Below are 23215 nucleotides of genomic sequence, written 5' to 3'. Positions count from 1 at the left end.
TGCTGTCTTCTAGACCGGTTTCCACCACTCTTTTCATCCCTCACCACCAGCCAACTGTTTTTGCGTATTGCAGAACTTTCCTAGTGGCCTTTGTATGGAGCCACACTTTGCTTGTAAGTTTTACCTGGACTATGACACATCAGAAAACTGTCACGCCATGCATACACATCCATCACATTGAAATTCTGATGGTTCGCAATGCCTGAATTCCAGAATTAAGATTGAAAATGTTTCATCATTATTTATTACTTGGGCAGTAAAATAACTAATGATGGCAGAAGTAAGGACGACATAAAATGCAGACTGGAATAAGCAAGGTAGGCCTTTCAAAGAAAAGAAATTTGTTCACCTTCAACACTGATAAAGGAATTAGATGTTTTTGACATTGCATGGAAGTAGACATGGACAATAACTAGCCCAGAAAGAAAGAGAATAGAAGCTTTTGAAATGTGGTGTTACAGAAGAATGTTGAAGATGAGATGGATAGATTGGATCACGGATGAAGAGTACTAAAACTAATTGGTGAGAGGAGATCAGTTTGGCTAAATTTGATAAGAAAAGATAGAATGATAAGACACATCTTAAGACACCCACGACTTGTTCAGTTGGTTTTTGAGGGAAGTGTATATGGTAAGAACGGTACAGGTAGACCAAGGTATGAATATGACAAGCAGATTCGAGTAGATGTAGGATGCAGTAGTTGGGTAGAAATGAATGGACAGTTGCATAAAACCAGTCTATGGACTGATGACTCAAAAAACAACATTTATTAATTTGATACTGAGGCTAAAAGCTAGCATTCTGAGCAACTTTCATACAAACAGGGTATCCTATGTTACTTTATCATCATTATATTATACTTGATATAGACACAAACAAATTTCTTGTGATGTATTATAAAAATGTATTTAATTTCACAACCTCATCTTATTTACAATGTGTATTTGAAAGAATGATTTATAATCAATTAAAAATGCCTCAATTAGCCAAGTACTCATATTTTTTAAACCTATCATTTCAGGATTCTTTTGTGGGGATACATTGTACTTTTAGCCATGAGTGACGGGTACAATCCCATAATAGTTTGAGAACCTCCGGCGTAGATAACAGCCTAATCAAGGACGTAGCAATCAGCATCCTGAAATGTTCAATAACTATCCTCAGGAACCACTTGTATGAATTAGGGTGAATAATTCACACAACCATTTTTGTGTATGTTTTAATATGGATGGTTTTTGTAAGAAGACTGAAGGTTTAATTAATTCCTGTACCAATGTTTTTAGTATATCTATCAGGGCAGCCTGAGTACATGGGGGATTCATGTAAATAAATAAATAAATAAATAAATATTTAAATAAATAAATACTCTAGAGTGCTGTATGGATTTAGAATCAGGGATGATATACCCAAATGCCATCAAGAGTAGCCATCTGTCACCTTTATACCTCATATTAATATTTCTATTTAAGCTAACTTGAAAAGAATACATGCCCTGGAAAGGATAAACTGGTGAGGGAAATGAATAAAAAATAATTTTTAGTGAAACATATTCTTTAATTAGATAAATTTACATCTTAGAGAATACATGAAAAATTTCAGGGGCTTTTAAAAGTTAGCCCATAAATGCAACACTGAATGATGATCATGGAAAAGTCTTTGTACATTAAACCTGAAAAGGAAAAAATATCTGAATTGTACAAAAACCACAATAACAAGATACTAACAATAAAATAGCTTATATTAAAAAACCTTAACAAATATTACAAGTGTAAATTAAGATTACCTGAACAACCCTTTGGTAATCCTATGATGTTTTAGGATTATTAGCAGCAATGTAGTGATAGAGCACAACCAAAAGGAAGAGTGTTACTCCCAAAACATTAGCAAATACAGCCAACTGAACATCTGTTATCATTCTGAAATAAAATACAAATGATTTAATTTCTGAAGACCTTAACAAAATACATTTAATAGGAGCATCAGTATGATGTTTACCGTAGAGGTGAATCTAAGATGACTTATATAACAATACAGGTTTAAAATTCATTTTTTTTAAAGCCGTGAAGTAGCCAACAAGTGGTACTAGAATATCTGGAAATAATTTATATCCAAATATGCGAATTCTAGTGATTAGTCCAGAGATAAGAGTCAAATTTAGTTCTACAAAAGAACACTGATCAGTTTTAACCTCACTGGATCTAATAAAATATGAAAGCACAGATCAGCATTTATTTTTTAGTATGGAACTACTCCCATGAGAAAACTGTACTTCATATGAAATAACCAGGTATATATAAAAACATTTTCTTTTTCTAATCAACTGCACATTTTATACAATGCAGTATGCTGACAGAGCACTACTGTATTTTATAGGTATTAAAATCATTAGGTGCAGCACTTGGAGGAAAATATCTTAGACGAGCATATGCTTCGAAATAAGACAATCCTAGTTTACTATTTTCATTAGCCTATATTTTTAGTAAAGCTACTGCCTCAATGATAGCTTGTCAACAATCAAGCTATGACATTGTCACATCACTTCCTTACAATAACATGAAATGTTTCTTGTACTATCAAACCGCTAACCTTGAAAGCAACCGACTACTGTATTTATTGATTTTACGTCACCGCCAGAACTATAATGAATAATCTGTCCTGAACATCACAGGAACTCCTAGCTAGCAATGAATCTTTAAGCAGTTAGGTAGACTATTAGTAATGTTAATGAACGTAGGTTTTCGTGGCTCATTGTATTAACATAAAGAAATAATGAACTGGATTAAAGCCACTATATATATTTAATAATAAAGCCAAGCTTTCAGCCAAATTGCATTGGGCTTCATCAGGGCATATGAAGTTTTGCCTCCGACAGTGAGCAAAGAAATTCACCGAAGGAACATGGAAGTTATGCCCATACTATCCAAAGCTTACCCCACTAACTGGACTCGAGGATCGTGGCGCTGTGCTGTGGTGGTTGGGAGGGAAGTTACTGATTCACCACCCTCTGTCGACAGTGCGTCCCGCTGTGCCATGGTGGTGTTATGCATGTATTTCTGCAGTACAGGTCTCCATGTATTTGATAACTTGAAGCCGCCTTACCCGTTTATGTTATTTGCGCGCAGCTCTATGGCTTCGCTCAAAAGACGAGCATAGAAGTCTTTTACAGGCGCGATGACCTTCGCCTGGTCAAAAAGGATTTCATGGTCTGTACTGTAGAAATGTTCTGCTATGGCAGACTGGCTTATAGCGTTCTCCATGGAGGATGAAAGAGCGACATTCTTTACCGACCTGATGTGCTCTTTCACCCTGGTGCTAACAAGCCTTTTTGTTATGCCAACATATGAACAACCACAACCACATGGAATTTCATATACACCCAGTGTTTCAAGATGTGGGTTTTCTTTGACTGGTTGAAACAGGGATTTGAGCTTCCGGTCTGCAGTGAAAACTGGAATTATATTGTACTTCTTAAGAATGCGCCCTAATCTGTCAGTTATACCTGCCACGTAAGGAAGGAATACTTTTTTTCTTTCTGCTGTAGTCCTGGTTGGTACTATCTAAGTTAGGCTCCTTGATCTTCACAGCTCGTGTTATGTCTCCTGATCTATAGCCGTTTTTCTTCATGGATGTTGTCAGTTCTCTCAATGCACTCGAGCGGTTATCATCCGTCTGCAACATTATTCACCCTAGTATATAACGTTCGAAGGAGAGCTGCTTTTTGGGAGGGGTGGTGATGTGAAGACTTATGAAGGTATCTTTCAGAATGTGTAGGTTTCTTGTACATTGCATGGCCTAGTGTACCATCGTTCTTCTTGTATACTAACACATCAAGAAACGGTAATTTACCTTCATTTTCTAATTCCATTGTGAACTTGATCTTACTGTTTAATGGAATTTAGGTGCTCCAAAAATTAATTAATTTTTTCCCTTTCATGTGGCCAGACCAAAAATGTGTCATCCACGTAATGATAGAAGCACTTAGGTTTCAATGGCACTGTTGTTAATGCTGCAGTAGACTAAAAGTGTTCCATAAAAATATTAGCAGCAACTGGTGACAAAGGTGAACCCATTGCAGCTCCTTCTGTCTGTTCGTCTATACAGTCTGTACAGTATCATGTCTATAAGTTAGTGCTTGTTCTACATCAGACATTAGAGGCGAGTCTCATAAATAATTTTTCTCCTTTTAATTTATTTTCTGTATGTTCATTCATCCTTAATTCTATTATTTCCAGATTTACTTCTTTGCCCGAGCGCTAGCGTTCGACTAGCGCTGTGCCACGTCCGGGGAGCCATCTGGTGGCGAATGAACGTACCATTTCCCCTTCTATTGAAAATGAAAACCTACGACCCTGTTCTCCAGTCATTGACCGGGTCAGGGATGGAATGAATGAAACATATATAGGCTGTTATTACAATGGGGTCGCCACTCCCAAGGTGATTTATTAATGAGTGATAAATGCTATGAAATGATAATGGAGTGTGTTGCTGGAATGAAAGATGACAGGGAAAACCGGAGTACCCGGAGAAAAACCTGTCCCATCTCCGCTTTGTCCAGCACAAATCTCACATGGAGTGACCGGGATTTGAACCACGGTATCCAGCGATGAGAGGCCGACGCGCTGCTGTCTGAGCCACAGACGCTCCCTTCCCCTTCTATTATAACGTCTAAATTTAAGAGAGTCATTGTTTAAAAAGTCTTTCTCGTGGACAGTCAAGATTTTTCTTCTGATGACACAGAGCACAGTTCTCTGCGAAATGTAAAGAATTTCACCTTATTTTCTTCACACGGTATAAGCCCAAAAGCCTATACAGTATCATGTCTATAAGTATGGGCCACGAAAGCATCAATGGCAAGCACTAACTTGCTGGAGGAAGCAGACAGGCCATGTAAACACAGGAGTGGATAGAGAACAAGCACCGACGTCTCAACTTTACGACAATTAAATTAGATACATTAGCAGACCTGTAGACGATTGCAAGCAGTTCCATCCACCTGTCATCAATTTATCCAAGACACCCCTAAGTGAAAATGAACAAGTAATTTTAGCCAAAGGACCCAAGCAAACTGGCCCAATTCAAATACAATTAGTTCAACCATCACAATGATTACAGAATCAGAGCTAGCTATCTCAAAAATGCCATTAGATACACAAGGAATTAACCCCTTGACTGGGTACTAAATTCTCCACATGCATAACCTGCCGTGGGTACTTTTTCCCCACTTTGTGATATTTAAATATTTCCTTCATAAATGTGTACACAATTAGTTTAATCTAATATGATAGTAATTATTATTCTTCAATAATGTGATACTAACATTATGTACATTATTTACATTGTTCTGAATCAGGATGATTATAGGTTTTGTAGATTGTTATCTGTGTGATATAAGCGGAAACAAGGTGTTACACACAAAGCCTTTTCACAGTCAGGACACCACTATGATCTTTCCTTCCTCTTCCCTTGGGACCAACACACAATACACAACACACCTTCGGAGAGGTTTTTTCCTTGACGCTGTGCTGGGAATATCTTCCGGGAGGCAGCAGTTGAGGAGACGAGATGGCCTTTGTGATTTAAAAGGTCGACCCATTGTTGGCTGCACCACCCCTCCAGAACGTCACTAAAGTCTATATTTATTTTATTTACACCTGTAAAAGCAAACCTTGTTCTTGGAGCACCATTCGCAACGAAGTGAGCCGGCTGAGTTAGATTTTGAACGTCGTCCATGTCACTTGGCTCGTCTGGAACAGCTTCACTTTCACTTTCAGGATCACTTTCACTGTCCTCTTCATCAGTACGAATCCACTCATCATCATCATCAGATAAAGAAGATACCTCATCATCACTCTCCGCTTCTAAAACTGTCGAAATACCCGCACAATCAAGCCGACCTACTGTACGTTTGGAAGCCATGCTTCGTGACATAAATGGCGGTGCAGGAACTTCGTGCAAGGCACCAAAACAAATGCATTTCACGAAGCTGTGACAGCTCTAAAAAACAATACACAGCGTGATCTCGTGGAAAACATATCAACTAATGCGACAGATTCCACGGACATGCCGTATGCCTTCACCGTCAAAATACATACGCAATAAATTTTACGATCGACTAATGCCATCATACCCACTGTAGAAGCCCAGCGCGAAAATGTCTAAAGACGTCATACCCACTTAAGGGGTTAAGAATTGAGGTAAAAAAGCAGCTCAACAACATCCTTTCTCATAATAACTCACCCAACCTTTCTGACATCAGTAACAAGAAAATAATACCCGAGCAAAAACTTCTACATGTCCTAAATAAGAAAATAAAAGACAAAGACCTAATTGTGACTAAAGCCGACAAAGGCAGCACAACAGTAATTATCGACAAAAATACATCAGTAAAACATCAGATTTCTTTCACAGATAGTTCTTTTTCCGCAATTAAAAAAGATCCTATGCAAAAAGTCCAAAGACTTCTCAACCAAGCCTTAAAAAACACCTTTCTGCTTACCGAACAAGAGAAACGTCAACCTAATAAGTATGAACCCGGGTCTTCCTACTGCCAGAGCTCTTCCGAAGATACATAAGGCCAGTGTTCCCATTCGACCAATCATTAATTATAGACCGAGTCCATTGTACAAAACATCGCAATTGTCCAAAGGTTCTTAAGGAAAAACTACCAATTCTTATCTAAGGAGTCCATTAGAAACACATATGAATTAATAGATAAACTAAATAAGTTTAGAATGCAACCCGATTATTCCCTCCATTCTTTTGATATTATAAACATGTACCCCAGCATCCAAATTTCCAAGTTAATGCCCATCATTGAAAATAACCTGAACAAAAATAGTTATTTGAGTAAATTAGAGATTCAAGACTTTATTACGTCACTTAAATTGGTCGTAAACAACAACTTTTCCACGTTCAATGGCATCATCTACCCACAGAACGGTCTGGCAATGGGTTCACCGACCTCAGGCATTCTTGCAGAAATTTACCTTGATTTCCTTGAGCACACTAAAATTAACAACAAATTCGATAATATCCTCTTCTGGACCAGGTATGTTGTTGATGTTCTAGCAATTATAAATGAAAAATCAACAGACGCTCCAACCATCCTTCAAGGGCTAAATAGCATCGAGTCCCATATCAAATTTATTCTGGAACCAGAAACAGATCAAAAGATCAACTTTCTAGATCTAACCATCATAAGACATCCAGATTCTTTAACCTATAAAATTTATAGAAAACCCACCCAATCCGCAGTTACTAATCGTCGAGATTCAACTCGACAAGACTTCCATTGTATTAATGACTATCGGCTTATATGTGTAAATATTATTATTCTATATTACTATTAAGGTACGGTATGCGCCGAAATATACAGTACTCATTTTCGCGCAGTGCGCATGCGCACGCTTGAGCGTCTGCGTGCTGTTACATCGCCATGATGAATTGTTGGTTGTGTAAAGAACGTTGTGCTCTGTGATTGGAAGTGACAATGGGTCTCGCGACGGATGAAAAAATGTTTATAGTGGAGTATTATTTTTGCTCGTACGGAAACGGTTATCAAGGTGGGCCGAGTTTAAAGTTAGTAGCGGAACAATATCGTGAACACTTCAATAAGCCAGCACCTAGCAACATAGTTATGCTATCTATTGTTAAAAAATTTCGCCGTACAGGTAGTGTATTGTGTCAACGCAAGGGAAGGTCTGGTAGGCCAGTAACTGTCCACAAGTGAAAATCATGGACATGTCCTCAATCAGGTGTTGCAGTCTCCAAAGCGAAGTATTCAGCTAACAGCCCTGAAATTAAACAGGCCTACGTCACTTCAACGATTGTTTAAAGACATAGGTGGATTTCCGTACTCACATTCACTTGGGCGGTTTTATCAATCGCCAAACAACTTGATTTCTTGGTTTTGAGAGACCCGACACTATAGTCCAGAAACCGCTACATAGCGTGCATTTGATGATTTGGTGTGCAGTGTCAGGAAACGGTATGCTAGAGAATGATGATGGTGCAACTCTTACTGTTAACCAGGAACGTTATAGGAACATGGTGATCAGGCCATTTATTCAGGATCTAAGAAGGTTTTGTCGTGCCAGGAAAATGCAGATGAATAGACAGTGGTTTCAACAAGACGGGCGACCTGCCACATTGCTCGACAGACTATGGCTATGCTGCAAGAAACCTTTCCAGGACTAGTAATTTCCCATCACATTCCCCCAATCTCACACCACCTGATGCTTACGAGTGGGGAATGTTAAAGGGGCAAATTTTCAATTGTCCAGATCCACCTAAAACTGTGCCTGCGTTACGTCAGAAGATCGCCTCGTTCTTCGGGACTCTGCAGTAACCTCGCAATGGAGCACATTTTGAACATTTACACTATCATCTCAATAAGTGATGACAATAAGACTAACATTATTTCCAGTACTGTATATTTTGGTGCATACTGTATTACTTTAAGAGTCATGATCAATGTATTTTACTGTCTTTGTATAAGTTGTCCTAGGCTGATGATGACATACAGTTTTGTTGAAACCGGTACCAAAATTTTATAAACGTGATGATTTAACAGAAATGTAGAAATTTTCACGTAATTTATAGTACTGAAAAAGGTGGATCATCTTATCTTCTTTGTTTGTTGTGAATCTTGATTCAATACGGAACCCGAAGAATGAAATTCGTAACGTTGAATTAAACTCGCCCTCAACCTCACAAAAGAGCAACATATAATAGCCTAGTTCACCGGGGCATTCAATATACCCATGACCAAGAAAGATCTTTCCACTGAATTGAATACTATTCGTGGTATAGCAAAATTCAAAGGCTTCGGTAGCCACTTTATAGAAAGTATTATTAATAAACATAAATTTCGTCCCAGAACAACACTTAAGAACGAACTACCTAAATATGAATCCTTTTCCACTTTCACTTTTAACAACAAAATTCATAAGATCACTAATAATTTCTAGAAAAAAAGGCATAAAAATAGCCTTCAAAACGAATAATAACAGTACACACATTCTACATAACACGTCACACATCAACAAGGTCAACAGGTATGCAAAATCAGGTGTTTACAAGCTCAAATGTAACTCCTGCACTAATATTTCTTATGTAGGGCAAACTGGAAGAAGTTGTAATCACATCAACGCAATCAAATATAATAAATTTTAAGCTATCAGCCAACATACGGTCGATTACGATCACAAATTCATGAATATTGAACTAGATATGGACATTCTTGAAATAGCTAATAAGGGCCCTCTGCTTAATATAACAGAATTTTTATATACATCTGGACCAGTACTTTAATGCTAACTATAACCTTAACGAAATAATGGAAAAGTCTAATATTTTATTTGATTTATCCATTACCTATTTCAGAAAAAACAATTTAGCAGATCAATAATCTTTCTTTAAGTTAATTAAAGGGCTTCCGCCGATACAATAACCATTTTCCCACCCGTCACCCCCACCTTAAGCCACTTCCTACTTCCCTGCGCCTCCCTTCGCACGTCACCTGCTCCACTGGATTGCTCCACCCTTCATCGGTATAACTGTGGCTTGTGTTACATTTCGTTTCATCAGGGCAATGAATGGGTCTTTCTTTGCTGCTTCTGCAATTCTCTTCGCTTCTTCTTCCATGAATGCAGTTTTCGTTTTCTTCAAAAGTTGCTTGTAATTTCTCCTCATAGTTGCATAGGTTTTAAGATCTTCATCTCTTCCTGTCGTTTTGGCTGCGTATAACGCTTGTAGTGTTTCTGTACGCATTTTGTAACATTTTTCATTAAACCAGGGCTGAGCTCTACGTTGTCTTGGTGGAATAAGAGGTTGTTGAAGTATGTTATTGATTAGTTCTACTGCTCTAGTTGTGTTGCCCTCATCTATGAGCTGCACTGAAGTTTCTATTTGCGTCTCGTTTTGTTTGAGGATATTTACATCAATCTTTCTTGATGGTCTGTCGTTGGTGGTCTTAGTAATGTACTTTGTCTGCATATTTTCTATTTCAAATGTAGTTTCAATGGGAATATGTTTTCTGATTGGTGCTGCAGAAGACGACCATAAACCTTCTTGGGCCAGATTTCGGACATATTTTCCTCTATAAAATACTAAATCAATTGAACTGGTGCCGTTGTGTGAGAAGTATGTTTTGAGTTCTGGGTCGTTTACAAGTTTGAAGCCTTCCTCGCTGAGTGTTTCCAGAATCAGTTCAGTCTTGTTACTGATTTTATCTATTCTGCAGTTAAGATCTCCTGCTAAAAGGACTGACTCATCATGTTTCACCTCTGTCAATGCTTTCATTAGATGTTCTATTGCATCTTCCATTGTCCAGTGTGGAGGCATGTACAGGCCTACTGTTGTGAGAAGTGTTGTTCTTGTAATTAGCAAATTGTCTTCTTTCGTGGTGCTGGTTATCTTTCCAATAGTCGGTTTGAAGAAACATGAAACACCTCCCTCCGGCCTACCGTCGGTAGACTTTGCGAATGAATGTGTACTGTAAAATCCTTGGATGTGTACTGGTTCTAAGAGGAAAGTCTCTGTTGCAATTATAATATCTATGTTTACAAGTGTTTCGTGGGGAATATGTTTCAAAGCATTTCTCGCACCTTCCGTGTTCCATAGCAGTAGTTTTATTAGTGTTGGGGCGGAAATTCCCATTCATTTCTTCCTTGGCTTCGCATGAAGCGAAATCTTCGGAATATTATATCCTTTGGCCAGAAGTCTGCACTATACACAAGATCCATATATTTGTATGGTATCCCTACCTTGAAGGATTTCCTGTTGCCAACCGTTCTGAGTTCTTCACATTCTGTCTCCCCTTCTATTTTGTTTTTCTCTAGATATTTCTTTATTGATTCTGTTGAAGTTCCCTTGCTTGCTCTACCAATAAATAGCCAGACTTTTCGTTCCGCGGCCCTTAGCTCGTAGCTATCATCCGGTTTAGTTCCTGTGGATTCATCTGCTTTCCATTTCTGTCTCCTTCGCATCTCGGCCCTTTCTTCTACAGTGTCCCAGTCATTCTTCCGTTATGTAGAGATGCCCTGTATCAGTTCACTTTGATTCATATAATCTTCTTTGTCTTGATCATTGGGTAATTTAACAATGTCTCTTCTCTCTTTGTCTCTGCTTTCACCATTTTGATTTTCTACATTTGGACTATATTCGGCGTTTCTAGACGGTTCTTCATTCTGCACCCTGTTTGGTATGTTTGGTGCTTTTCGTCTTGCAGTTACTCTTGGGAGGCATTGGTCAAATTCTGTCTTTATTGCTATTTGGATCTCTTCTCTCATTATTACTCCAATATTTGCGATCATGGTGTTCATTACGTCTTGGATTTTTTGCGCGAGTTTCGTCATTATTGATTGTTCTATATCTTTCCTCTTTATGGTGTGTGGTTTGCAATCCACACAAATCCATGTGAGCTTGCAATGCTCCCTCTGCATGATGTTGAATTCCCCTCTTGTTAGTCCACTACATTCAAGGTGTTGCCATCTATCGCATTCTATTGATTCTTCATTGGAGCGAACTTCCTTCGCACAGGTGGCGCAGTTTACCACTTTCTCCATGTCGACACTCTGGTCAGTTGCCTGGTCGCCTGGTATATCTATGTATCTATGTACTCTGGGTCCTAAAATGGCGGATCTTTTCGTATGTTCAGTGAATGATTGTTTTAAGTCTTAAGATATTTCTACGTTGTATTCCTTACGACTTCAACTTTCTATTGACTCGCTGCACTAAACTTTACAATCACTATCACGTTATAATACTATCTCTACACTTGGTACATTGATTTGTCACTTTGGTGTTAGGGCACTTCGATCATCTTTCCTTCGATCTGGTAGGCTGTGATTTCAAATAGTAAACCGTCACTATTGATATACTTGTTCAAATCAACAATGGCTCACGCAGATTTTTAAATTGGTTTTCTGTGATGTAAGGATATTCGCACTAAGTCGTACACACTTACCACGAATAAATAAAATAATGCCTTAAATTAATTTATCCCTGTATCTACAAAACTGAACACTTGAATAAGGAGTAACTCTCTTGTAGTTTCCAAATTATCACTTTATCAGATGAAACAAACGGTTAGGTCGATGGATAATCACAGATCACATTAAATTTTAGGACATTGAGTACGTCAGCATCACATGCACCGATCACAGATTTCACACTGCTCTTGCACATTTATATTTATATTCCCAGATTATAATTAACTTACCGGTACTATATACAACACTGAACACTATCTCCCTCATCTTTTCCCTTCCAGAAGATTGTGTAGCTTCAGCTGAACTCTAAGTTTACCTTCGCTGGACAGTCTGGTTTCACTTAAGGCAGCAATATCAATGTTCATTCGTCCAAGCTCATGGATGACAAGCGCTGTTCTTCTCTCAGGTCTGTTATTGTCTTTCAAATCAAGCAGGGTTTGAACATTCCAGGTTCCGATAATCAAAGTTTTAGTAATCTTTGTTTTTCGACCGCATAAGGAGTGACCCGCTGGGTGTGGCCTCCCAGCCGGCTGAGAGTGTGACTACCGATGTTTAGCTCACATTTTCTACGGCCTTCCCCATTCAGGGTGGGCAGTGGTGATCCTAAATAGGCCTGCCCAAACACAGATGCAAGACTGAATTCCTGAGTAGTCACGGAGTCTCAGAAAGACGACCATCACACATCTATTGCCAACGTGCATGTCCGAACTAGAGGCGTCCAGTTTCACCCAAAAACCTGCCTCCACCATCCTTATCCCATCGCCGTTGGACTAGAGTTGAAGGAAGTGACAGCAGGAAAATGTGCGACAAGGTGGATCGCAGCTTGCAAGGAAGTGACCCACACGCTATGATCTCGGAACTATATCCTGCGACATGCAGGTTCTAGTACCACGACTGCAACGGACTGCCGCAGACTCGAAATACCACTGAGTTGCGCCTTCACAGACTTGCATGACCTCATCCGCCTCCTCATTTCCTACACTGAGGGGACCATCACCTCACCCAAAGGGGCTAATCTGCCCAAAGCCGTTGGCCCCTATGGGGGATCGAGTTATTTACCGCCGCTCGACACTGCATTAGCTGTTTCTACAGCTGGTTGCCAAGCCAGCTAACCCTCCTCCTTTACCATTCTGAACTTGGGACCAGACAATGGTGGAGTTTGGAGACTAGTATAGATAATAATAATAATAATAATAATAATAATAATAATAATAATAATAATAATAATAATAATAATAATAATAATAATAATTTGTTCTAGCGAATCAAGTCATAGCGGATGGAAATGCAAATTTCTGGAAGCACTAGCTATAAACAAGCATCAGTCATTAAAGTTGCAATAACTAACTTTAAATTACTCAAGTTCGGCATTCAGATCTGAGGGCTCAACATCATTGCGCAGATTAAGATCAGAGGGACTTGGAATCCCTAAGACAAATCACAAATATAAAAACTGAGTATGCATAGGGACACTGAATGTAAATTCAATGATGAAGATAGGGAAACAAATGGAACCAAGTAAAATACTCTAAGAGCAATAACTGAAAATGTTAGCTATCCAAGAGACAAGATACCGAGATGAGGAAACAATATAAGCACACCAGTATGCAATTTATAAATGTAATCCAGCGCAGAAAATACAAAATACTTAAGCTCTCCGGATGTTTGGAACAGAGTTTGCAGTACACGATTCACTCGCAGACAAGATAAATTCAAATCGACCTCATCAAGGATGAAAACTCTAACCTTTAAAAACAAGAATAAGAAATATAGGATACAATTATCAATGTACATGCACCAATAAATAAGGACAACTAGCAATATCTAGCGAAAGAAGAAAAATTTTGAGAAGGCCTGGAAGAAAACCTACAGAATGCTCCAGAGAAGAATGTTGTAATATTGTTAGGAAACTTCAATGCATAGATTGGGAGGAGTGAACCATCCAGAACCACAGGAATATTCACAGCACATACCAGGGCAAACATGAATCTTAAGAGACAGTTGTGTGAAAAGTTCAATTTGAATATTATGACCACCAAGTTCCAGAAGAACCTGAGGAAACAAACAACATGGAGATTATTAGGTGAATTTAAAATCGACCATGCTGCGATCAGCTATGATGACTTCAGGGAAATTCAAGATGCGCATGTGGCTAAAGGGGCCAATTTAGACTCTGACCAGTACTTAATGAAAATTAAGATTAAGCTGACACCGGAAAGGAGAACAAAAATTTTAAAGTATAGAATTGAGGATTTGAAGTTTCAACCAACAGGCCTTGAATGATTACAAGAACTGGATAAACAAGATCCACAGCAACGGTTGGACTGACATGTCAACGTCAATACAAGAAGCAGCGGAACAAAAAAATTCTACAAAGTAAAAAAGGAGAAACATCCCTGGTGGAATGAAGTTTGCAAAGAAGCAATACAAAGATCACAAGCATGGAAGAAATGGAATGCAACTAAGAAATCGCATGACTGGGAGGCATTAAAAACACAAAGGAAATTAACATCCAAAATCATAAGAGATGAACAGAAATATGATACTCAACAACTTAAGAAATTGGAACAAGACTTCGTGAAAAACAATACACAAAATTTCTACCACACATTTTGGATGAAATTAACAAGATAAAAAACCGCCAATTCCTTGCTTCAAAGATAAGGAAACCTGATCATTGGTAAAGATGTGCAACGATACCTTAAGCGGTAGAAAGGAAAGATCCTCCCTTTATGCTTGCCAGGGACCCACCATCATGCCCCAAAAGTAATCTTACTAATGGAGAAGAACTAAAACAGAGTGTAAATCAGCTGTATTCAAACTACTGGCAGTGTTCCCACTATTTTTATTTATAAGTTTCACTTTCCGTATTGATTGGATTCAATGTATAGACAAGAAAAGTATACTAGTGTAATAATCCATTCACAATAAATAAGTATTGATCGGTGGAACACTTTTCTTGTCTATACAGTGTTTCACTAGCCGGCCAAATTTCATACTCCCAAACGCCCCTTGCTTGCCCCCAGTCCAATGTTTTTGTCACTAGCTGGACCTAATCAATCCAGACCAATGGTTCTGTCACTTCCTGGACCTAACCAATCCAAACCAATGGTCTTGTCACTCCGCGGACCTAACCCATCCAGCCCAATGGCCTTGTCATTCCGTGGACCTCAACAATCCAGCCCAATGGTCTTGTCACTCTGCGGACCTAACAATCCAGCCCAACTGTCTTGTCACTAACAATGCAGACGTTGGCGAGCCTGTTAAGTGTTATGCGACGTCCGGGCCGCATCATGTTGTATCTCTAACCTAACTTTCGCCCACTGGGTACGGAAGTTTTACCAATCAACGAAACCACCGACATACAAGTTTATGGGTTTATTGTCAAAACAGTTTGAGGTTGAAAAAGGTGGCTGACAAGTGGTCACAGTGTGTAGGAAAAAGTTGACAAATTAGGAATGAAAAATGGGATAGTACTGGGGAGGTCTGGAATAAAAATTGGTCGTCTACCATTCGCAGATGTGGAGATCCTGGCCAACGGCACAGAAACAGCTAAGAGACAGGTTGAAACGCTTCATGAGATTGCTGTAAAGACGGGATGTCATATATATGCTAGTTGCTTTACGTCGCACCGACACAGATAGGTCTTATGGCGACGCTGGGACAGGGAAGGGCTGGGAGTGGGAAGGAAGCGGCCGTGGCCTTAATTAAGGTACAGCCCCAGCATTTGCCTGGTGTGAAAATGGGAAACCATGGAAAACCATCTTCAGGGCTGCCAACAGTGGGGTTCGAACCTACTGTCTCCCGAATACTGGATACTGGCCGCACTTAAGCGATTGCAGCTATCGAGCTCGGTGTCAAATATATGAAAAGACAGAACTAATGATACAGGACATTAGAGACCCAACACAGAATAATGTCACTAAGTATTGAGCAGTTAACAAGAGTAGTACAGAAGTTGAAATATCTAGGAGAATGGATAACACCTACAGGGCTACCAAGAATATCATTACAAAAAAAAAAAAAAAAGGAAACACCATATCAGCTGCCGTATGCCGCAATGTATACCCAAAGCAAGATAATCACTCAATAACAGCAAAAACTTGGATAATACAACACTATAATAAAGCCAGAAAGTTTGTATGCAATCAAAAGCATTTCAATAAATCAGAAGGGCATAACAGAAAATGGAAAGAAAAAAAAGAGAGAAAATTATTCAGGAAAATACTAGGGCCTAGGAAAGTGGGACAAGAATTTTTACTGCGACCAAATGCGGAATTATACAAAAAGGAAAAAAAAATCAAATAGTTTAAAAAAAGAGCAGACTTTGTTTCTACGGACACATGCCAACAGAGAGAACAGCTAAGAGAATTGTGGAATATATGGAGAATAGGAAGACACAAATTAATTGGCTTAAAAGAGTAACGGAACACATGGAGATAAAGAACCTACCAATGTAATAAGACATTATTACAGGAAGACCATCAAAAAATTACGGGATCCCGAGATCAATCAGCCAAGATCACAGGAACAGGAATAGGACCAGCAACACTGGTCACAAGAACGTAAAGAAGCCCATTCCAGAAGGATGAAGAAATACTGGGCTAATCCAAAGAGGAACTAGACATTATGCTTAATGTTATCCATACTGGATACTAGCAGAAACAAAATATATAACTAATCTTTCCCTTTTTCTAAATTGTTCACAAATTTATTTTAAAATGTTTACAATGCCAAACTCCGGTATGATTTGTTAAAACTCCGGTAAGATTTGTTATAAATATGTAATTTAATTTAATTGAGTTCATTAATTTTTCAATGTAATATTATTTCCTCATTGTGCAGGTGTTATTCTTCTTATATTCTATCATCACACTTTAGTTAAAAATAGCTCTGCATTTTGATTTGAAACATTTAACAGCAACTGCTATTTTCAAAATACAGACATCCACCCTCAACACCCTCTTAAAAATTTAACAAAAGTAGTACTGTAAGGCTCATATCAATGTAAAGAGTGTTATTAATGGCAATGCATGAAATAAAAGACATTAAATCACATAGTCTGGAGACAGCAATGTTGCTATTCAGAGTAAAAATTCTTCCAATAATGACTTATGGCATTGAAATTATCTGGACACATTTAACAATGAGGAACTTATCAACCTTGGAAAAGGTGAAAGCGAACTATATAAAGAAGTGATAGGTGTATCAAAAACGACACGATCTAGACTTGTATATCTCCTCGCAAGGGAATCATTTCTCATAGAAGATCTCAGGACAAGTACAGTATAGTATGCCACTACCGAACACCGGTGCATCAAAGAAACTGCTAGCAAATCTGACGGAGAAGAGAAAAGAAGTCCAACCAGACTTCTATGGCACAGGGGCAATGTGAACATGTGAACAGTATCACATTGAATTCTGTACAAGAAGAACAATGTCTATAAGTGATTATGCAAATATGTAACCCATCAATGTAACCTATATTCTCTGTTATGGCTATTTGGCTGCATTAAATATATAAACACATTACCTTGCTCTCTGCAAATTATACGATAAAATTGATGTTGGGACTCTATTCGTTCATAAACTTAACCTCCAAACGCTAACAACGCATATTTAGCATACAACCGGCAAACCATTAACTCCAGTAAATATAAGTTTTCTTACCTGAATTTAAATTACTCCACTCAAAACTTGTGTTAGAATGTCTTAACCACCCTTTGGTCAAACGTCAATATCTTTCTTTGCCACAGTAAACACCGACAATGAACTCCACGTCTGGCCACAGTTGCACCTCCTCCACGTCAGACCAGTCTAGTGATGAGAAATGATTTGCAAACCTGCTACTAAATCACTGCTAGTGTGAAATCACAGTTCAACCTGCTAGCGGGTTGGCCAGACTAGCAGGTCTTAAATGCGATTGTGATGTTTGGCAGGCGGCAGCGCTGCGCTGCGAGAAATCCTTAAACTAACGTGATCCCAAAGCCAACAGGAGCAGCCAGTAGCCGTTAGCAGTAGCGGTGGGACCGGAGCGGTTCGGTTCGGAGCAAGTAGTGTGACGTCATTACTCGGTTAAACCGAGTACAACTTTATAGCGGTAAATTTAAACTTTATATTGACCTTCTAAGCTACAGTTTACCTTCATAAAGAATATTATCAATTATTACCAGTGGTACAATGCTCCGTACTGTCTATTATTGGTTATTTGCACAATTTTTATAATGTAATATAAATTTAACACATAACGTAACAAACAGTGTAATTACAACTCTGTGCTTAATATGAGGCATATCAAGTAGACATAAATAAAGAAATAAATATACAAATTAATACATAAATAAAATAAATAATAATTCATATGGATAAACGTACCGTATTCCATAATGTGATAGTTGACGAAACGAAATATAGTGCTTTGAAATGTGCCTAAACTCATATAATGTCAAACATTTCATTTATAACTGTGTGGTAAGGAGTTAAATGAAAAATCTATAAAGATAACATCAGTAATGGAAATAAGTATACAAATGAACTCAATTCTCCATCTTGTGACAAGCATTAAAATCAAGACACAACACGTTGTACACAGACAGTATGGGAAGTAGCGTTAGTGATCTGTACTGCATGGGACAGGTGTTATATAGGAGGAATTTCCATTCAGAAATATCAGAGTTTCCGCTCGTTTTGCAGAAAGCAACGACCTTCGGTCTGAAATAATTTGTCTAGTACATGAAAACACCTCCTATGCGGGCACAGATGTAACTGGTACGCTAAGGTAAGCAAAAGAAAGTTCACTTAAAGGTCAGTGAATATTGAAATTTTACGACCGCATTGTAATCAAAATCGACTTTCAACCTATTAGGTCGTGTTACGTACATTTAGTACGTGTTGAAGAGATGTTAAGTACAGAAAAAAATGGCCAACCGGACACCAGTGGGATCCGAACCCACAACCTCCCTAGTTCGCGTTGGTAGCTCTACCAATTGAGCTATGGTGGCATAGTACTATTTTGATCTGTTGGAAAGGATCTAAGCTACAGGTCTGGCTCTATCCTCTCCAACCCTCAGTGACTGCATCTCTTCACATACAAAAATAGCTAATCTCCTATGCAACTTAATTTTCTTCCTGCACTGTCTCATCCACATGTAGGAACGGAATTACTTTTACGATGTGCAACTGTATTTGTACCACGTCTTTACGACGCTCCCGTTGTATGCGATTCCATAAATTTGGCGTTTCTCCACCTGTACAATAGATTTGATTGCAAATTTTACAAGTAGCGGATTTTCTACCTGGACTGCTAGTAAAATACTGCCATGCGTGGGAGGACTATCATGGCATTATTGCTTCTTTCTTATTACAAATATCGGTAGAAAATATAGCGCAACAACTTTAAACAAATATGTATGTAGTATAAGGAAACACAAAAAGCACAGACGTCTCAGTCTGGAGTCTGAACAACAGCACAGTGGTGTTGCGATTGTAGCCTGGCTGGAAGGTTTACTGAAGCACCCGCAGCGCTATACGGAGTATTCGAGTTGAATCGGTGCTCCGCTGTGACGTCACGTAAACCTGAAGAACCGAGTTACTCTACAGTTCTACTCGCTCCGTCCCCACCACTAGTTAGCAGTTAAGAAAGCAGTAGCAGATAACCTAATCAAGTACCGGCAGCGCTGCGCTGCGAGAAATCGATAAACTAACGTGTTCAACCAGCGTGAAACGCGCAGAAAGGCCAATAGTAGCAGCCAGTAGCATTAAGCAGACTAGCAGTTAAGAAAGCAGTAGCAACTAATGTAAATCAGTTATCACAGAATCACACTCACAAGTCCAAGTCTAACTGTGAACCACACCACAGTCGCAGTTGCGGCTGCGCTGTGATTGTAAACACCTATTGTCAACATTGTCATACGATCACAGGAAGGGAATCTGCGACGGTGAAAGCGATCCTGCCCATTTTTGAAAGGAGCTATTGTCGTGTTGTGGGATTTATAACCTCTGATTTATTTTAGTCGTCTCATTATCTCATTCTGTTTATTGGGTTGTGGCTTGCGGTTGTAGGTCTAAAAGTGGAAAATTGTGATGGTAGCAGTTGAGTTGACTATTTTAATCAGTGATTTGTAACGTTGTAGGCATAATATTTTGAATACTGTTTCTGTTTTTACACTATTGTACAGTAGTATAAGTATTCAGTACTAAAATTAGTGGTATTGCTAACAAGAGAAGTGGCAGCAGGCGAACTCTGAGTGAGTTTTGGGCATTTTATCAGAATAGTTTTTTTCCTCCTCCTGTCCGACTCCTTGGCTGAGTGGTCAGCGCTGAGGCCTTCGATTCAAAGGGTTCCCGTGTTCGTTATATAGATTTAAATTTCCGATCATTTATGTCTTATACATTTTTACCGTACCGGCTATAACACAAATATTCATGAATTTGTATTTTGGTTGCTAAGTCTAAAGCAACGCCGAACCATGAGTAAATGGGTTAACAGAATTTAATGAAGATTGGTATATAGAATCGGGGAATAAGAAGCTACAATCTAAGCTATGAAGAACTTTATTCACCCTGGATGAAATAGTAGTTTAGGGGAAGGCGCCTAAAATTTAATTTACTGGTCTTACCGAAAAGTACTACATAACAAAAGTTATAGAGAATACAATTTCCGATCGTTTATGTTTTATTCAGTTTTACCGTACCGGCTATGATAAGAGTGGTATTTCAGAGTCGGAAGAAAACTAAAGGTGAAGACCTACAATATAATAATAATAACAGTATAGAATTTTGCACAATGTGCGTGGAATAATTAATTTTCACAGAACTTTCTTAGAGAGGAGCCGCGACGATTACACCACAGTACATGGCCGTCCGCATAGTTCACACAGACACTGTATATCCGGGACGTGGAACTTCTTCATGCTACACACTCTATGGTGAAACCCATAAACCGTAAGGCGGGTAACTACATGTCGCAGCTCGTAGTTCGAGTCCATCCAGTCAGTCAACATCATTGCTTCGGCCGCATAGAAACCATCCCATATTTCCTTCCGTTTCTCTTGCAGCTCGTGCTATAATTGTTGATAGGCCTCAGTAGATGGCAGATGCAACTGCATGCGAAGTTCTTCAATGTAGTATTCCTGCCGAGCCAGGACATACACCAGGCGGGAAGGAGAGAATGTTGATTCATAGCCTTTTTCAAATACGTACCTTGCTTTGACACTTTCAAATAGTGTCAGGTCTTTCTTCTTCAGGTGGTCCCAAATGCATTCCAAAGCATACGTCAAGACTGGTGTCACTTTCAGCTTAAATAGGTCCATAGCCGTTTTGAGCGAAAGTTTACTAATATTCTTCACTTTACTCATTGAAGCCACTGTGGACGCTACCTTCTCCTTTGTATGTATGGTAAAGATATCACCATGGGTTTGGAATGTCAGACCCAGATACTTGAAGCTGTTCACTATTTGCAAGTTTATTCTAATTTGATCACTTGGCTTGTAGCTAGTCTTCCTCCCTTTCTGAAGGTCATCATGACAGTTTTCACTTTATTCATCCTTAGCCCATTCTCCTTAGACCATTTCAGTAATTTGTCGAAGGCTACTTGTAACTGCTCAATCGATTCCGAAGTTAGAATCATGTCGTCCGCATACATATAGATCGCGACGTTGTTCATGCTAACTACTTGTACTACATCCAGAACAGCTATGTTAAACAGTAGGGGGCTTAGTGGGTCGCCCTGCAATATACCGTTCGTTTGTCCTAACACACTGGATACTGATCTGTTGTCGTCGATCTGGACCATGTCGTTCGCAAGAATACTCCTTATAATCATTGCTATGTAGTTTTGAGGTCTAATTAGGGATTCTAGTTTCTCTATTATAAGTGTTCTGCTCACCAGGTCGAAGGCTTTGCAGTAGTCAATAAATATGGCATGTAAATTGCCACCTTTTAGTCTCAATGATCTCTCGATACCACAATATAGAAAGCGCATAACATAGATCAACAATAACACCTCATTGACCATTGTTGTGATGTTCTTTGTGCACCGCCCTTTCGAACTTCGAGCATACAAATTGATAGATAGGGCGCTGCCGGCAGAACACGGCGCCAGGATAACAATCAGCTGATGATGCGCACCTAGCCACCTATGATGAATGTGCTCGGGCTGTCGGCGTAAGCGCGAAATTTCAAGTAATCATTGTCGACATACGATGCCTTTTCGATATATTACATTCATATAAAACACGTATTTTCGTAAATGTGATAAATGAAGTACGCCAGTTTGAAGGAATATAGCAAAAAAAATCATATCTTGCGTTGCTTACCATTGTAGTTAGAGATTTGAAAAGGAGCGTAAGATATTTTTACACAGGTAAGGATTAAAATCTGTAACAGAAATCATAGTATAGATGCGTGTAAAAACCGTTTATCTAGTGTCATGACCTAAGTCTTCACCTGGCCCAACCTACATGGTTTAAAACTTTCCATTACGAAAAGTGCGGCGATGCTTTTTACACCAAAACGCTCTTATGACCGCTCCCCTATCACGTTTGACGGATATGAAATCCCTTTTACCATCCATCATACCTACCTAGGCATTACCATTGATCATAAACATAATTGGAAGATCCATATAAATAACTCACGACAAAGAGCTAACGGGTATATCAAAACATTGAAAACAGTCACACGGCGTAATTGGCGATCAGATCCTATAACAGTTCTTTCCTTATATCGCGCGACCATACGGGCATACTTTGATTATAGTGCAACTATAATTGATACTGCACCCATTTCCACTTTACAACACCTTGATACTTTACAATATCAAGCTATACGTATCTGCCTAGGAGCCCTTCGATCTACATATACTAACGCATTACTTGTAGAATCGGGTGAACATCCACTTTTTATTAGACGTCAAATGATAGTAAAAAATACCTCCTTTAAAAAATTCGCCCTTTTGAATTCCTCACTCATTCCGAAACTACAACTTTTGAATTAATATTACAATACAAGACCTCCTAGAAATGCGCAAGCGCCAGAACTATATTTTGCATACAAGGAATTACATATCTACCGCACTTCCTTATTAAGAACCCCTACTTTGCCTATGTATTACTTTTCCTATGATAGTCTTTGTTATAAACCTTACATTATAATTGCAAGCTGTGGTGGGATAGAGAAGTGAAACTGGATGCTGTGTGTTGCAAGAAGTTAGAGTTTGGAAA

General features: G+C 38.8%; 1 protein-coding gene across 1 annotated transcript; it reads right to left on the bottom strand.

Annotated features, from left to right (window-relative positions):
* Positions 1 to 1533: 1533 nt before the first annotated feature.
* On the bottom strand, positions 1534 to 17673 carry LOC136872448 (dolichyl-diphosphooligosaccharide--protein glycosyltransferase subunit 4). Its single transcript, XM_067146267.2, has 3 exons — positions 17664 to 17673; positions 1784 to 1916; positions 1534 to 1669 (listed from the first exon to the last, which is right to left on the bottom strand). Exon 2 carries the CDS (start codon positions 1913 to 1915, stop codon positions 1805 to 1807), a length of 111 nt encoding a protein of 36 aa, XP_067002368.1. The 5' UTR covers position 1916; positions 17664 to 17673; the 3' UTR covers positions 1534 to 1669; positions 1784 to 1804.
* Positions 17674 to 23215: the final 5542 nt, after the last annotated feature.

Source organism: Anabrus simplex, chromosome 4, assembly GCF_040414725.1.
Source record: "Anabrus simplex isolate iqAnaSimp1 chromosome 4, ASM4041472v1, whole genome shotgun sequence".
NCBI lineage: Eukaryota > Metazoa > Arthropoda > Insecta > Orthoptera > Tettigoniidae > Anabrus > Anabrus simplex.
This window is presented reverse-complemented; position numbering and strand designations above follow the sequence as displayed.